The 16,434-nt window shown below is 38.5% G+C and overlaps 1 protein-coding gene across 6 annotated transcripts in view; it reads left to right on the top strand.

Annotated features, from left to right (window-relative positions):
- NIPBL (NIPBL cohesin loading factor) overlaps window positions 1-16,434 on the top strand; it is a 162,898-nt gene that overhangs the window by 117,104 nt on the left and 29,360 nt on the right. For all 6 annotated transcript variants that reach the window (XM_069880066.1, XM_069880069.1, XM_069880070.1 and 3 more), the window contains 9 exons: window positions 4,120-4,317; window positions 4,487-4,558; window positions 4,647-4,736; window positions 7,379-7,482; window positions 11,343-11,429; window positions 12,845-13,076; window positions 13,732-13,883; window positions 14,683-14,763; window positions 15,819-15,919. In XM_069880066.1, the coding sequence (XP_069736167.1) occupies window positions 4,120-4,317; window positions 4,487-4,558; window positions 4,647-4,736; window positions 7,379-7,482; window positions 11,343-11,429; window positions 12,845-13,076; window positions 13,732-13,883; window positions 14,683-14,763; window positions 15,819-15,919 (1,117 nt within the window). The remainder of the gene's footprint in view (window positions 1-4,119; window positions 4,318-4,486; window positions 4,559-4,646; window positions 4,737-7,378; window positions 7,483-11,342; window positions 11,430-12,844; window positions 13,077-13,731; window positions 13,884-14,682; window positions 14,764-15,818; window positions 15,920-16,434) is intronic.

The raw sequence follows: 16,434 nt of genomic DNA, 5'->3' as shown, positions 1-16,434 counted from the left end.
GAGATTTGTTTGTTCTGCTTCATAATGTTTCCAGTTCTCATCCAACAGACTTACAGCACTTATGCATATATACACATAAAAATTATAATAGCAAAACTTCTGATCTTTATCAAAGAAGCAGAAAAAAATGTCCTTTTGTTTGTTGTTCCTTTTAATTTTAACTGAATAGTGCTGCTTTGAGCATGAATATGAGATTTTGAGGTAATTTGTAATCAGTCTTGATTGTGACAAAGGATTAATGGTGATTTGTTTCATTCAAAATCCTGTGTGCTTTCTTTACCCTGTCTTATCACCTGTTTATGATATTAATAGTCTGGAATGGTGAATTAATAAAAAATAAGTAAAGCAAAATTTTCTGAGCTGGTTGAGAATAGAGAGAATTGTCAAGAATTTCAGATACCTTTCTACCTATTAGCCACACTGGCTGCTGAAATTCTGAAATGCAAAGTAAAGCAAATGAAGAAAAACTTTCACAGTAATTATATGTTTTAACAGACTCTGGGTTCATTATATCTGCTCAGGAGATCTGACCATCATTCTAAAAAATTCAGTGAGGACATCTGTTTTAAAAAAAAAAATTCCTCAAAGCTATACTAAATTAAAATGAGGCAAAATGATCAAGAGAATGAAAGATTTGTGATAAGTACACTGAATAGATTTGAATTCTTACAAATACGTATTTCAAAATTCTTTTAGTTGTCTAAAATAGAGCTTTAGAAACTATGAAATAGTGATTGTTATAGAGAAGAGAAATTTCTTCAAGAATCTCATGAAAAAGGGAAGTTCCATTAATTCAGTGATGAGAAATTAAAAAAAGATTGAATTCATCTAATACACGTTAAATGTGTTATTACGCAGAAGGTTGAATTCAGAAGGAAGTTGTGTATTTATTTTCCAAATAGTCTTTATTTGTGTATAAAATCAATAATTAACTCCTGAAATGTTATTAATACTTAAATTTTTAGTCAGTTATATCTACTTCTAAATAAATTTTGTAGAGCAGCGATTCTGGGTATCTATTCGCGTGTTCATCTTACTTGCCTTGCAGACCAGCACAGCTGTAACACATTCTGTTGTGTTGTGCACCATTGATAAACCGATCAATTTAAAATTCTGTTGGAAAGCAATACTGGATGCATTTTCTTCTCACAGAGATGTATTAGGTTGGTGCAACAATAATTGCTGCTTTAACCATCAACTTCAAAGTGGACTATCTCAGCTTAGAATGAAATTTATTAACTGAAATAAGAACCGTTAGAATCTACCCGTTTTTGCCAGCAAGAAGCAAGTCTGTTGATTCTGGTAGCACAGGATTCTGGAGTCATGGAACTGATGAATTCATCTGAGGCATTTTGGGCTGCTGCTTGGCTGTGGAAAGCCTTCCCTTGCAGGAAGAGGTTGCGATGCTTGAGAATGTGGTAATTGATGGGAGAGAGGCCTGGTGAGGAAACTGGGTGAGGCAGAATTTTGTAGCCCAGTTTGTGCAGCTTCTGCAGAGTCATTTGTGAGAATTGTGGTTAGATATTATCACGAAAAACTTGGTCCTTTCCGACTGACCATGCTGGATGTAAACACTGCAGTTCTCAGTGCATTTTGTTGATGTCCCGGCAATACTTCTCTACTGTGATGGTTTCACCGGGATTTAAGAAGTTGTAGTGGATGATTCCACTTGCCAACCGCCAGGCAGTGTCCAGAATGCTTTTTTGATGCCACTTTGGGTTAGGGAGGTGTTCTGGTGCTTCACCTTCGTTCGACCACTGCACAGAATGCTGTCAGTTGTCATATAGAATCCATTTTCCCTCACTTGTCACAATACAATCAAGAAATGGATTTTTTTTTTTTTTTTTCACAAATGAAGCAGGGAGCAGACTTTGTAACAGCAATTTCTGTTTTCATTCAGTTTGTATGGCACCCATTTGTTGAGCTTTGTTGGTTACCCATTTTGGTGCAGATGTTGAACAACCATTGAACGGTGAACATTTAATTCTTCTGCAACCTCTGCAGTTGCTTTTCTGGGGTCTGCTTCAATACTGGCCCCCAGTCAGTTGTCGTCTGTCACAGAAGGATGTCCATGACCCTCCTAATCTTCAAGGCTCTTGTTTCTGTTACAAAATTTTTGGAACCAATGTTAAGCTCTGTGTTCATTGACAGTTGATACTGCTTGCAGTTTCCACTGCTTTATGTCCCCTTTTAAATTCATGCAGCCAAATTGTTTGAATTCACTTTTTTTTATCTTTAATTTGACAGCGTAATATATATTAAAATAAACAATTAAAAAACAATTAAACTAAAACCGTTACTATGAGTAAGTGGAGTGAATTTCATAGTTCAAAATGCTTCACTATATGAACACAATTAAATAAAAATTTAATCCAAAATAAGCAACACAGTTTATAGTGACAAAATGGTGATTACTCTTGCACATACCGAATTGCTGAGGTCAGAATTCGTCCTACAGAATTTAAAGTGATACTGGTGATTTGTGAAATATGTCACTTGCCTCCACAAAATACTATCTGATGGGGTGGAAAAGGAGTCTGTTAAAATGTATAAAGTCTTTTTCCATAAAACACTTTCTTCTCCAATATGCTCACTCCAGGTATCCAAGATGGTCTTCCATTTCTTCAATTGCAGTTAACTCTTTTAAAAAGACAGTTAATGATTTTAGACAGTGTTAGTAGGTCAGGTATCATGAGCATGACTATATTGCTTTTAAAAGCAATACAGCTCAAAGCCTCAATAGTTATTACCTTAACGACTTGGACCACCTCTGTGCGGAAGTCTTGTACTAATTTTCAGAAGTGCAGAGCATTAGTGTTGCTTCAGGTTTAATTTTTTTTTTTTTTAATTAATTCTGAGCTTCAGCTGACTATTGACTCTATCCAGGAACATGTGTGACTGTATCTTGGTGTGTTTCCCATGCTTCTCAGTAAACTGGGGTTGTGGGAAGAACTTGTCATTTCAGTTCCAGTTTTATATAAATGCTTGGAACCAATTTGCTCAGAAACAACCTTGTGTACAGTCATACCTCTCTAAACTTCGGAGACTTTGGTGGAGACACACAGATGTCACAGCTGTTGTCTGCAGGTTCACAAGCATAAACTGCAAGACTAAAACGTTAATTTATTGGAGGTGTTTCAATCTTCACAGCACAGTCCGTGTTACGCATCTCTTTTCTAGCCTAGTTATCCTGTTACATTAGATAAGAGACTTGGCTGATTTTATGGATGAAGGTACCTCCTCCATATCCTTCTTCTATTACATCTTAGCACCCACCCCCTTCAAAATACAAGACTTTCTTCACAAATAACAGAGAAATCTCCATTCTCATCCCTTGCTTTATTTTCACCAAATGTCTGTTTCTGTACAGAATATCTATCCCAGTTTCTTCAATGTTCACATCTGCTAGGCTTTTGGGTCCTGACTGAAAACTGGTTAGAACAACTTTCTGTTGTACTGACTTGCTCTGTGGCCCAGAATTGTGACCCCAGTTTTCTTCTTTAAACTGCATATCCTGCAATATATAGCAAGCCAAAACTTTAGTTGTCTTGTCAAAACAGAATATTTTTAAGCAACTAGATTGCCAAGTCTCATTGGAACTTGCTGCATTAGACAGGCAGAGGAGTCACTGAATTGGGATATGGACACCCAGTAGTCGTCACAATTTAGATAACTGGAGAAAATACCTTAATGTTTTCTTATGAAAAGGTGAAACTTATTTTGATTTGTTCCACTTCCCTTGCTTTCCTTAAAAGGATGAATGCCCTGTAAATTTGTATCTGAAAATATTCGCTAGTGTCTCTACCAGTTTCTGGCACAATTTTAATGCAATTAAAAAAAAAATCGTTAAAACAATGCCAGAACGGAAATTTATGTGGCTGTTTTAGAGTATAATCTTCTTTTACAAAGCAGCTATACAGTAGTGTTTAGCTCACGTGTCATAGAATCGTTAAAGTCGGAGATCATGAAGTCCAACTGTAAACCTAACACTGCCGAGTCTACCACTAAACTATATCCTTGAGTGCCACATATACACCACTTAAATGCTTAAAAATGTTTAATTTTGAGGTACTAAAAGTAGATTTTTGTGCTTATAATGAAAATGCATTTCATTTCTAGCTTCTCGTAAAAGACATAAAAAGGATAGAGATGAAGCTTGGGAGTATGAAGAACATGACAGAAGAAGTTCTAGTGACCACAGGAGAAGTGGTCATTATCATGAAGGAAGAAGGACTTCTGGTAGTGGCCGTTACCGTAATCGCAGTCCTGATGACTCTGATATGGATGATTATTCTCCTCCCTCTAGCCTCAGTGAGGGTAACTGATCATTTTTAAAATTTAGTTTTATACCATAATGCTAGTGCATTTTCACTGAAAATCTTAAACATCATTACAGGCAGTATTGAATACAAGTGTAAAAAATGTAAATAATCCTTGATTTCATTTTTGAGAAAGTGTATGTTTCATTCTTTATTTTATTAATCAGTTGCTAGAAAAATGAAGAAAAAAGAAAAACAAAGGAAGAGGAAAGCTTATGAACCTAAACTAACACCTGAAGGTAACTTTAGAAGATTTATTTTCTATGATTTGTATTCTCTGTTTTGTAGATAAAATAATGATTTATGAATTTCTTTTTTTTTTACCAGAATTGATGGATTCTTCATCTTTCAAAAGGTTTACTGCTTCAATAGAGAATATTTTGGAAAATTTGGAAGACATGGATTTTACGGCTTTTGGTAATGTGCCAGAAATTTTCAAAATGCTTTCCCCAATTAGAAATACTGCATTTATATGGCTTCCACCTTGAATGGTGGCCTTTACCTTTTGCATTTCACCTGCTGCTACAGGAAGCAAGATCATCCTTCCTCCTCCCTGCAGAATCCAAAAGAGGCATAAATCATGAGACAAATAGTGGTCCCTTGGAATGGAAAGGATACCTCTTTGGGATGTCATTAGGGTGTTACCTTCTTTCAAACGTATCCTTGTAAGCAACACTAACATAAGATGGTTCTCTTGCTAGTAGTGTCTGAGGCACATGATTTTGCATATGTTGTGGTCTTTGACCCAACAGAGCTTGATTATTTTGTTCAGGCAGCAGAGTCCTTACTCATTTTTGGCTGAGGTACTGTCACTGTATGTGATGGGAAAAAAGGAAGACACAGGGAACTACAGGCCAGTCAGTCTCACCTCTGTGCCCAACAAGGTCATGGAGCAGATCATCCTGGAAACTCTGCTGAGGCATTTGGAAGATAAAGAAGTGGTGGGTGACAGCCAGCATAGCTTCAAAATGGGCAAATAGCACCTGACAGATTTGGTGGCCTCCTATGATGGGGCTACAGCGTTGGTGGATAAAGGAAGAGCAGCTGACATCATTTACCTGGACTTGTGCAAAGCATTTAACACTGTCCCACATGACATCCTTGCCTCTGTATTGGAGAGACATGGATTTGAAGGATGGACCACTCAGTGGATAGGGAATTCGCTGGATGGTTGCACTCCAAGAGTTGTGGTCAACAGCTCAATATTCAAATGGAGATAAGTGATGAGTAGTATTATGCAGGGATCGGTATTGGGGCTAGCATCGTTTACCACCTTTGTCAGTGAAACGGACAGTAGGACTGAGTGCATCCTCAGCAAGCCATTGACACCAAGGTGTGTGGTGTGGCCAGCACGCTGGAGGGAAGGGGTGCCATCCAGAGGCGACTGGACAGGCTTGAGAGATGGGCCCATACGAACCTCACGAATTTAACAAGGTCAAGTGCAAGGTCCTGCATACAGGCCAGTGCAAACCCAAGAAGTACAAATACAGACTAGACACAGAATGCATTGAGAGAAGCTCTGAGGAGCAGGACTTGCGAGGGTTGGTTGAAGAGAAGCTCAATGTGAGCTGGCAATGTATGCTTTCAGTCCAGAAAACCAACCATATCCTGGACTGCATCAGAAAGAAGCATGACCAGCAGATCAAGGGAGTGAATTCTCCCCTTCTGCTATGCACTCATGAGACCCTACCTGGAGTAGTGTGTCCAGCTCTGGGACCTCCAATGTGAAAAGGACATAGAACTGTTGGGGCATTTCCAGAGGAATGCCACAAAGACAGTCAGAAGACTGGAGCACCTCTCATGTGAAGGCAGGCTGAAAGAGTTGGGGTTCTTCAGACTGGAAGAGAGAAGACTTTGGGGAGGCCTTACTGTGGCCTTGCAGTACTTAAAGGAGGCCTAGAAGAAAGCCCAAGAGGGGCTTTTTTCAAGGGCATGTACTGATAGGACAAGGTGTAACGGCTTTAAACTGAAAGAGGATAGGTGTAGGATAGACCTAAAGGAGGCCTAGAAGAAAGTCTGAGGGACTTTTTACAAGTAGGACAAGGGGTAGTGGCTTTAAATTGAAAGAGGGTAGGTGTATATTAGATATAAGGAAGAAATTCTTCACAATAAGGGTGGCAAGGGACTGGTGCAGGCTGCCTAGAGAAGTCTTGAAAGCCCCATCCCTAGAGGTGTTCAGGGCCAGGTTGAGGCTCTGAGGAACCTAATCAAGTGGAAGGTGTCCACAGTGGAAACGGTTTGGATCTTGATGATCATTAAGGTTCCTTCCAGCTATTCTGTGATGCATTTCAGTGGAAAACCAGCCAGCTTAGAGTTAAGGGTCTAAGGAGGAAGTTCAGGTTTACCAGGGTAGCTTTCTGTTTAAATGGATAAGAGAGTATTTGTTAATTTATTTCCTACCATCCTTGTTTTCAAGATTAGAACAAGAGGAAGAGCGTAGTAAAAAAATAAGTGCAGTTTTTAAAGCAGTAGTGTATTCTTGGTCTTAGAAGTGAAGTGTGTTCTTTTGGTGTCTAGCAACATCATTCTTTTTTTGTAAGGGTAAATATAAAAGACACAGTGTATTCCAAGGTTCTTAATTTCATTGAATTATTGAATCATCAGGTTGTACAAGACCTCAAATCATATGTATATTTCATATGTATCTTTTCATCTGCTGTCCTTTCCCAGTCTTTAATTCAAAAATTAGGACTACAGTCGTATAAGTTTTATTTTACTGAAATGAGGATGATGGCACAAAAGCTGCAATTAATAGGTTTTGCTAATTTAAAAATTTTTAGTTTATGACTCCCAGAAATGTATGCCTCTCATTAGGTTGTTAAATAATATTACAGAATCAGTTATATTTGACAGGTAGTTTTAACACAACCAAAAGTTGTCATCATCAGTTTTTGTTAGATGAAAATATTAGATATTAACATTTGGGAACTATTAGATATTAGTTTTTTTGAAAATCATTGCGTTTTGTCAGTTTGCTTTTTCTTATTTACTGTAAAATACTGATTTCTTTGAAGTCTAATTAGAAATATGACTGTTAATTTCTTAATTCTTTTTTAAAGGTGATGATGATGAAATTCCACAGGAATTGCTACTGGGAAAACATCAGCTTAGTGAGTTGGGTAGTGAATCTGCCAAAATCAAGGCAATGGGCATTATGGACAAGGTATTTCTTTGTAGTCTTTAACTCTTTTGAATGTATAATTTTATTAAGCATATAAAAACTTATGTCCTCTCTCATAACATTCCACCGTCTTCAGGCATGCACATGACAGGTACTGGTGAATAGTTGTGCTTCTCGGGACTTAGCTAAAGTGCTTAAAAAGTTACCATGTCTTAACTATTGCTGCTTCTGAAGATGAGGCAGTTTTATTGAACGGTGATTCTTTGTGTCAGTACTGAGGGTATGCCAATGTGTAATATCCATGCCTCAAGCAGTAAAATCTAAAATAATTAATCTGTTTTCACAAAAGCACATCAATCTATAGACTTCGTTTTTAACAGTAAATCAGAACCTGCTGGCAAAGTGAAAAAATCTACGCTTTCTGTTATATGCCATCAGTGCAATGTAAATGTATGATGTTCAGCCATCATCACGCTGAATTGCGTACTTCCTCCATCTCTCCAAAACAACCCTTCAAACTTTAGAGTATTTAACACCCCAGATGATAACAACTCTTACTCTGTTTATTGAGTGTCTTGTGAAGCTATATATTACAGAAGTAGCACTGAAGGATTTTGTTAAATCTAAAATTTAGGTATTCTTCCTCTGGATATTACTTTGATCTCTCTGCCTTCCTTTGCTGCGTGTTGTTGACCTGAGTGTTTCTCATTCTTGATAGTTCTCTCCCTTAAATTCTATTCCCAGTTTATCGAATATACTTACATAGAAGTATATAAAATGAGAATATCGTTGCTTCAAAAGTGAGAGCCAGTATCACAGAATCACAGAATAACCAGGTTGGAAGAGACCCACCAGATCATTGAGTCCAACCATTCCTATCAAACACTAAACCATATCCCTCAGCACCTCATCCACCCGTGCCTTAAACACCTCCAGGGAAGGTGACTCAACCACCTCCCTGGGCAGCCTGTTCCAGTGCCCAATGACCCTTTCTGTAAAGAATTTTTTCCTAATGTTCAGCCTAAACCTCCCCTGGTGGAGCTTGAGGCCATTCCCTCTTGTCCTGTCCCCTGTGACTTGGGAGAAGAGGCCATCACCCTCCTCTCTACAACCTCCTTTCAGGTAGTTGTAGAGAGCAATAAGGTCACCCCTCAGCCTCCTCTTCTCCAGGCTAAACAACCCCAGCTCTCTTAGCCGCTCCTCATAAGGCCTGTTCTCCAGCCCCTTCACCAGCTTTGTTGCTCTTCTCTGGACTCGTTCCAGAGCCTCAACATCCTTCTTGTAGTGAGGGGCCCAGAACTGAACACAGGATTCGAGGAGTGGTCTCACCAGTGCCGAGTACAGAGGGAGAATAACCTCCCTGGACCTGCTGGTCACACCGTTTCTGATACAAGCCAAGATGCCGTTGGCCTTCTTGGCCACCTGGGCACGCTGCTGGCTCATATTCAGTCGGTTGTCAACCAACACCCCCAGGTCCCTCTCCTCCAGGCAGCTTTCTAGACAGACTTCTCCTAGTCTGTAGCACTGCATAGGGTTGTTGTGCCCCAAGTGCAGGACCCGGCACTTGGCCTTGTTAAACCTTATCCCATTGGACTCTGCCCAGCGGTCCAGCCTGTTAAGATCCCTTTGCAGAGCCTCCCTACCCTCCAGCAGATCGACACTTCCACCCAGCTTAGTGTCGTCTGCAAACTTGCTAAGGGTGCACTCGATGCCTTCATCCAGGTCATTGATAAAGACATTGAACAGGGCTGGACCCAGCACCGAGCCCTGGGGAACCCCACTTGTCACTGGCCTCCAGCTGGATTTCACACCATTTACCACCACTCTCTGGGCTCGGCCATCCAACCAGTTTTCCACCCAGGAGAGTGTGTGCCTGTCCAGGCCAGAGGCTGACAGTTTCTCAAGCAGAATGCTGTGAGAAACTGTGTCAAAGGCTTTGCTGAAGTCCAGGAAGACCACATCCGCAGCCTTTCCCTCATCCAGCAGCCGAGTCACTTTGTCATAGAAGGCGATCAGGTTAGTCTGGCAGGACCTGCCTTTTGTGAACCCATGTTGACTGGGCCTGATCACCCGGTTCTCTTGCATGTGCTTCATGATAGCACTCAAGATCACCTGCTCCATGACTTTCCCTGGCACTGAGGTCAGACTGACAGGCCTGTAGTTCCCTGGATCCTCCCTGCGGCCCTTTTTGTAGATGGGCACGACATCAGCCAGCCTCCAGTCCAGTGGGACTTCCCCAGTCTTCCAGGACTGTTGGAAGATGATGGAAAGGGGTTTGGCCAGCACATCCGCCAGCTCCTTCAGTACCCTAGGGTGAATCCCGTCCGGCCCCATAGACTTGTGGCTGTCCAGTCGGGCTAGCAAGGCTCTGACCACCTCCTCTTGGATCACGGGAGCCTCATTATGCTCCTCTAGCTCCTGGGTTAGTACACAGATGGAACGACCCTCCTTACGACTAAAGACTGAGGCAAAGAAGGCATTAAGTACCTCAGCCTTTTCCTCATCCCCTGTCACTGCTGTTCCTTCTGCGTCCAATAGGGACTTTATGGTCTCCCTAGTCCGCCTTTTATTATTTATGTACTTGTAGAAAGATTTTTTGTTATCTTTCACAGACTTGGCCAATCCAATTTCTAGCTGAGCCTTAGCCCTTCTGGTTTTTTCCCTACACAATCTCACTTCCCTCCTGTAGTCCACCCAAGAGGCCTGTCCCTTCTTCCAGAGCCCATAAATATTTCTCTTCTTCTTGATATCCCTCAAGATCTCTCTGTTCAACCAAGCTGGCTTTCTCCCCTGCCGGCTTTTTTTCTGGACCACGGGGATGGCTTTCTCCTGAGCTGCTAGGACCACCCTTTTGAAGAGCTCCCAGCCCTCCTGGGGTCCCTTGCCCTTGAGTACTGTCTCCCATGAGACTTCGCCAACCAGCCTTCTGAAGAGAACAAAGTCTGCCCTCTGGAAATTTAATGCTACCGTCTTGCTAACCACCCTCTTCACTTCACCTAGAACAGAAAACCCTATCATCTCATGGTCGCTTAGTCCTAGGCGTCCACCTACTGCCACATCCCCCACAAGGCCTTCTCTGTTCACCAACAGCAGGTCCAGGAGGGCACCCTCCCTTGTTGGTTCATTCACCAGCTGTGCGAGGAAGTTGTCTCCCACTCACTCCAGGAACCTCCTAGACTGCTTCCTTTCTGCTCTATTGTACTTCCAGCAGATACTGGGTGTCATGTAGATACCCAGTAGTATCTACATCTATCATGTATCTATCATGTAGATACCCAGTAGTATCTACATGAGTGAAACTGGCTGTGGTCCAGTTTAGCATGTTCTACAAATTATTTAGTCACAATTCTGTAGAAGATTAGTAAGTGAGGTTGCATTACTTTTTTCAACGTGCTAGTTCTTTGAAGGTAGCACTAATGTTAAGAACACATTTCTTTTTTCTTAGCACTTAAATATCGAGGAATTTTATTTCTGCTTGCTCATGGAATCCCAATTTTCTGCTAGTAAAGCTTTATTAGAATAATGTTCTAATAATATTAGAATAACAGGACGGTTAGGATTTGTGATTGATACTTTCTTTTTCTAGAAGCAAAGTGTAACTATACAACATTAACACCAGATACACAATCCTAAATCTGTTTCTATGGATTTTGCTGGTTGAAAACACAGTTTAATTGCTATCTTAGAATATGTTTAACTAGTTTACTTATTATCAGCGTTCTCAGTTGTGCTGTGTTGGAAACTACCAAAGTCAAGACATGATCCTTATTTCAAATTCCATGCAATGTAAGTGTTTCAGATTATGTTAGAAGTTCCGTCTTTCATCTGTGGACATTGTTTTCAGTAGTCTGGAAGCCTTTATTTTCCTGCAGCTGTTTGATGTATTTCTTTTCTTGTTTTAGCTCTCAACAGATAAAACAGTAAAAGTCCTGAATATTTTGGAAAAGAATATTCAAGATGGATCAAAGCTTTCTACATTACTTAACCATGTGAGTTTAAATTACGTAATTTCACTACATTGTGTAGAACAGTTTTCTTCACTTGAGTCCTGTTTATTGATGGTTTCAAATACTCTCTGTGTGTGTGAGGGGAATTTCTCACACAATATGTATATGATTGAAATTGCCAAGTTTTAAGATTTGAGGTAAAATTTAATTGATTATATTTTTTCAGACCTAAACATGTTTTGCTATAGTAATGATAACTAACAAGGAGCAACTGAATTTTCTTTTAATTTTTAATTTTAAGTATTACACTTCCATCCTGAAATACACATGGGAAGTGGTGTAATGTGAACCATTGGATATTTCTTTGCCACATGTCCATAATACATCCCATACACAATAAAAGAAACACCACAACTTTAAGATAGAGTTTATTCTTCTCCTGAGCATTGAGAAAGGGGGAAGTGATTTGTTGTTTTTGAAGCCTGTTTCTATGCTGCAAATTTGTCAAAGTAAACAAAATTAACAAGCAGTTTAATGTTTTAGAAGTTTTGTCCTGATACACCTGAAACTACTTGGGGATTTGGAGTTTTTATGAGGTCAATGTGTGATATTTCGCATTTATTTCTTTATTTCTACACTTTCTAGTCAAAACAATATTTTAGCATGAGTAGAGTTCTTGAGTTTTATGGAATAAAACCCCTTGATCTGCAGAGAGTAATTATTCACATAGAAAAGAAAGAATTTGGACTTGCAGATGAAAACCAGAGGCACATTATTTGTACCTAAGTAATTCCATCCAGGTAGTTTGTATGGTTTTCAAAGTTACAGTATACAGTTCTGAATTAAGCTTCTGTGTGTTTGTTTTTGTAACTTGTATTAACACAGAAATACAGATATCCCATACCCTGTGCTACATCTAAATGGACATATTTGATATGACATGTTTTAAACCCATTGATGATAGGTGGGTTGGCCTATGAAGCAGACAAAGTTGTGTCTGGAGTTTCATGTGGCTTGTAACAGTCTTTTTGTGTAAGAATTCCCTCTAGTGGCAAGAATTAGACTGATGAAGGCAGCAGCTGGTGAGGGTAGGCCACTGAAGTGAACACTAGATAAACAAGTTTAGATATTGTTGAAGGGACATCAGTCCTAAGAAGATTATGTGGCAATCTTCCCTCATAGTGTTTACCAGTGGTGCGGAGAGAGCTTCTTTGTGTTCTAGCAGAAGAATGCAGTGAGACTGAAGACTCGTAACTTAGGGAAATACATGACAAACGTGTTGCAAGTAAAACGAGCATTAGTTGATTTCCAAAATGAACTATTTTTCTATCAAAAAGGAAGTAGAACATTTTATACATTGCATCTGTGAGTTGAGTATGTTAAGGTAGTGTTACTATCTCTTACTTGGTCGGGATAAAACTTTGTTCACATTATCCTGTTTTTCTTGACTATTACAGAACAATGACACTGAAGATGAGGAGAGATTATGGAGAGATCTTATCATGGAAAGAGTGACAAAATCTGCTGATGCTTGTCTTACTGCTATCAATATTATGACGTCACCAAATATGCCTAAAGCTGTATATATTGAGGATGTAATAGAAAGAGTTATTCAATACACAAAATTTCATTTGCAGAATACTCTCTATCCTCAGTATGATCCTGTATATAGAGTGGATCCTCATGGTGGTTAGTATGCCAAGAAATTTTTAAAGATCTTTCCACATTAAAATATGTCAAAACATAATCTACTGTATGGTGATGCAAGGGATATGACCTTTTGGAATAAGATTTTTATATTCAACTCATATAATGACAGTTCTTACATATCACGTACAGCATCCTGAATTAATGCTTTGTGTTAGTTTGAGTATGATGAAATGTAGAGTAAAAAAGGATAATGAAATGTGTCCTGAATATCTTAGTCATGCTTGGTTTACTGCAATAATGTCAATGTAACCAAATTATTTAAAGTATTTACAAGTTTGTTTGCAGTTCAGCTTCTGTGTATAGATATTATCAGTCATCTTATAGTCATAATCTCTGTGTGGATAAAACTATTTAGTGTTTAGTTATCATGTGTATGCCTTTACATGCAGGTATCCAAGAACCTTTTTTAAAAATCTTGGATGCAGACTTTAGAGCAACTATGAAAAATTAATATCATGGGAAATTCTTCCTTTCCAGCTGATGCTACTGATTAGGTGTTTTCTTTGATAAGCAATTGCTTTTACAAAGCTGTTGTCATGCAGTTGTTTTGGAGATACTTTTTGAGGAAGATCATCTTTCTAATACATGATGTGAAATATTGAAAAACATATTGAAGCTACTTTTTCTTTCCTAGGTGGTCTTTTAAGTTCAAAAGCAAAACGTGCCAAGTGTTCCACCCACAAGCAAAGAGTTATAGTGATGTTGTATAACAAAGTTTGTGACATTGTCAGCAGCTTATCAGAGTTGCTAGAGATACAGCTTCTTACTGATACAACTATTCTTCAGGTAAGTTTATCAGAAGCTCTGCCTGTGGGTGTTTTTCTTTTCCCAGAGAGGATGTAAAAAGTATTTGTCTCAGTGACATGATGTATGAAATCAGTACAAACTTACAACTTACTAACTTCAGAGTGACTGGTTTGTTGTATAGTAGGTAATCTGCAGGAGAAAAGCATGTAATGTTTAAAACTTTAATGACTTTTCTTGTACACTTTACAAAAGTTGAACCTGATTGTGTTCAAATACAGATTCATAGAATCATTTATGTTGGAAAAGATCCTTCAAATCTTTCAAGTCCAGCCATTAACCTACCACTACTCAGTCCACCACTAAACCGTGTTCTTAAGCACCACATCTACACATCTGTTTAAAGTACCTCAGGGGTGGTGACCACCACTTCCCTGGGCAGGCTGTTCCCAAACTTGACAACCCTTTCAGTGAAGAAATTTTTTGCAATACCCTATCTAAACTTCCTCTGGCCCAACCTAGCACCAGAGGAAATTTCCTCTCGTCCTATTGCTTGTGACCTGGCAGAAGAGACCAATACCTACCTCTTTACAACCTTCTTTCAGGTAGGTCTAGAGAGCAATAAGGTCTCAGCCTCCTTTTCTCCAGACTAAACAGCTCCAGTTCCCTCAGCTGCCCCTCATAAGACTTGTTCTCTAATATCTTAGTAACTTTATTTGCAACTAAGATGAAGTAATACATCTTGTTGAATACCTTACTTGCTGAATGAACAACCTACTTGTGAAAACACATATCAATCTATTAGTTAAATAAACTTACAATAATTTCTTTCCATTGATAGGTGTCTTCTATGGGGATAACACCTTTCTTTGTAGAAAATGTCAGTGAACTACAGTTATGTGCCATCAAATTAGTGACTGCAGTAAGTACTTTTTAATTTGCAGTTTCGTGTTCCTGTGATTCTGAAAGGTATTAGAGCATTTACATAGACTGTAATTCTCTTTCATATAGAATTGGCATTTAGAACTAACTTTCATAAATTTAGGGGTTTTTTTGTTTTTTTCTAAGTACAGTTTGTTATCATAATCTAGGAACAGTGTTAAATCTACCTCAGCTGCCTGTATTTGCAGAGTACTCTGTAGGAAGAAAAACCCTACTTCATAATTTTGGTTATGTCATTTAAAGGGTAAACACAAACCCCCTTATTTTAACCAGTCCTTTCTTATCTTAAGAAATCTTAGCAGTGTAGTTTTTCTTATATCCTATGTTAAGATTTGAATTTATGCAATGGAATAAGGCACAGAACTAGTAGGATACTTCTTGGTAATAGTATAAATTCTTTTCCTTGGAAGAGGTGGCTATGTGAAAGATGCATGGGGCATATAAAATATTATTTCAGGAAAAATGCAGCACAACTCAGATGTGCTTGTTCAAGTGAGTTTTCCATCTTTATAGGATAACATACTCCAGTATCCTTCCGGTACAAAAGGAGAGGCAGACTCTGCCATCCTGAGCTTTTAAATGGAAGGAATATGTCATATCAGGCAAACATGAAAACTTACGATATGAACTAAAACTGCTTTCTCAAATGTGCTTTATAACTGAACACAAGTTTGCTTAATTTATGTTACCACAGAGTTTTACTCTGTACTGGAGCTGAAAGCTTAGACTTCCCTATATGTGTATTCTAACATTGACGGAAGTTTTTAAAATGTAAGCTATTTTTAAGAACTGTTACACATTTAATGTTATTTGAAAATTTTAGAAAGTCTTTATTTGGAAAAGGGTTTATGTATTTTATAAAGAAATGTTTGCATTGAAAAAACTAAGTAATGTATTAAAAGCAAGGTATGCATTAGTTAAAATTTTTCATATCCAAGTATATGTTCCTATATACAATTCTTAACAATAGATTTAACAAGCAGTATTTTATGTAACAGTAAAAAGTGTTCTAACAATCCTGTAACTGTTGAATAGGTGTTCTCCAGGTATGAAAAACATAGACAGTTAATACTAGAGGAAATTTTCACTTCCCTTGCAAGACTACCAACTAGCAAGAGGAGTCTGAGAAACTTCAGGTAATGCCTGACATAGATTAATAACTTGTAGACAGTAGCATTTACTGTAGGATTGTAGAATTACTATTAAGTACTTTAAAAATCTGCAACTCCACAAGCTGCACTTTATTACAGGTTGATATTTCAAACCAATGAGAGCAAAATTGTCTGACAAATGTCTTGTAATAATCACTGCTACTTATGCCGTTGTATTTGTGCATGCTTACAAAAATAGTAATGAAATATCCTCTTACTTGTCTCACCAAGCATGTAAATGGGTGTAATGTTAGTGTGCTTTCAGAGGTTTTTTTATTGGAAAATTCTTTGGTTCTGTCAGTATGGAGTTACACAATTTCTTAGTTGCTAAAGCTAAATAGGAAAATACTGGTTGAATTTCTTTAAGGACACGCTCCGAGAACTCTTTCCAGTGGGGAAATCAATCTAATATCACTTTGAATGAGTTTCATTTTGAAACTACTTTATCCATTTTAATTGTCTTTCAAGCACTTCAGCTGGATTTCAATGTCTTCAGAATA

Source organism: Phaenicophaeus curvirostris, chromosome Z (assembly GCF_032191515.1).
Source record: "Phaenicophaeus curvirostris isolate KB17595 chromosome Z, BPBGC_Pcur_1.0, whole genome shotgun sequence".
Taxonomy (NCBI): Eukaryota; Metazoa; Chordata; class Aves; order Cuculiformes; family Cuculidae; genus Phaenicophaeus; species Phaenicophaeus curvirostris.
Note: the sequence above shows the minus strand (reverse complement) of the source record. Positions and strands in the feature narration are given on the sequence as shown.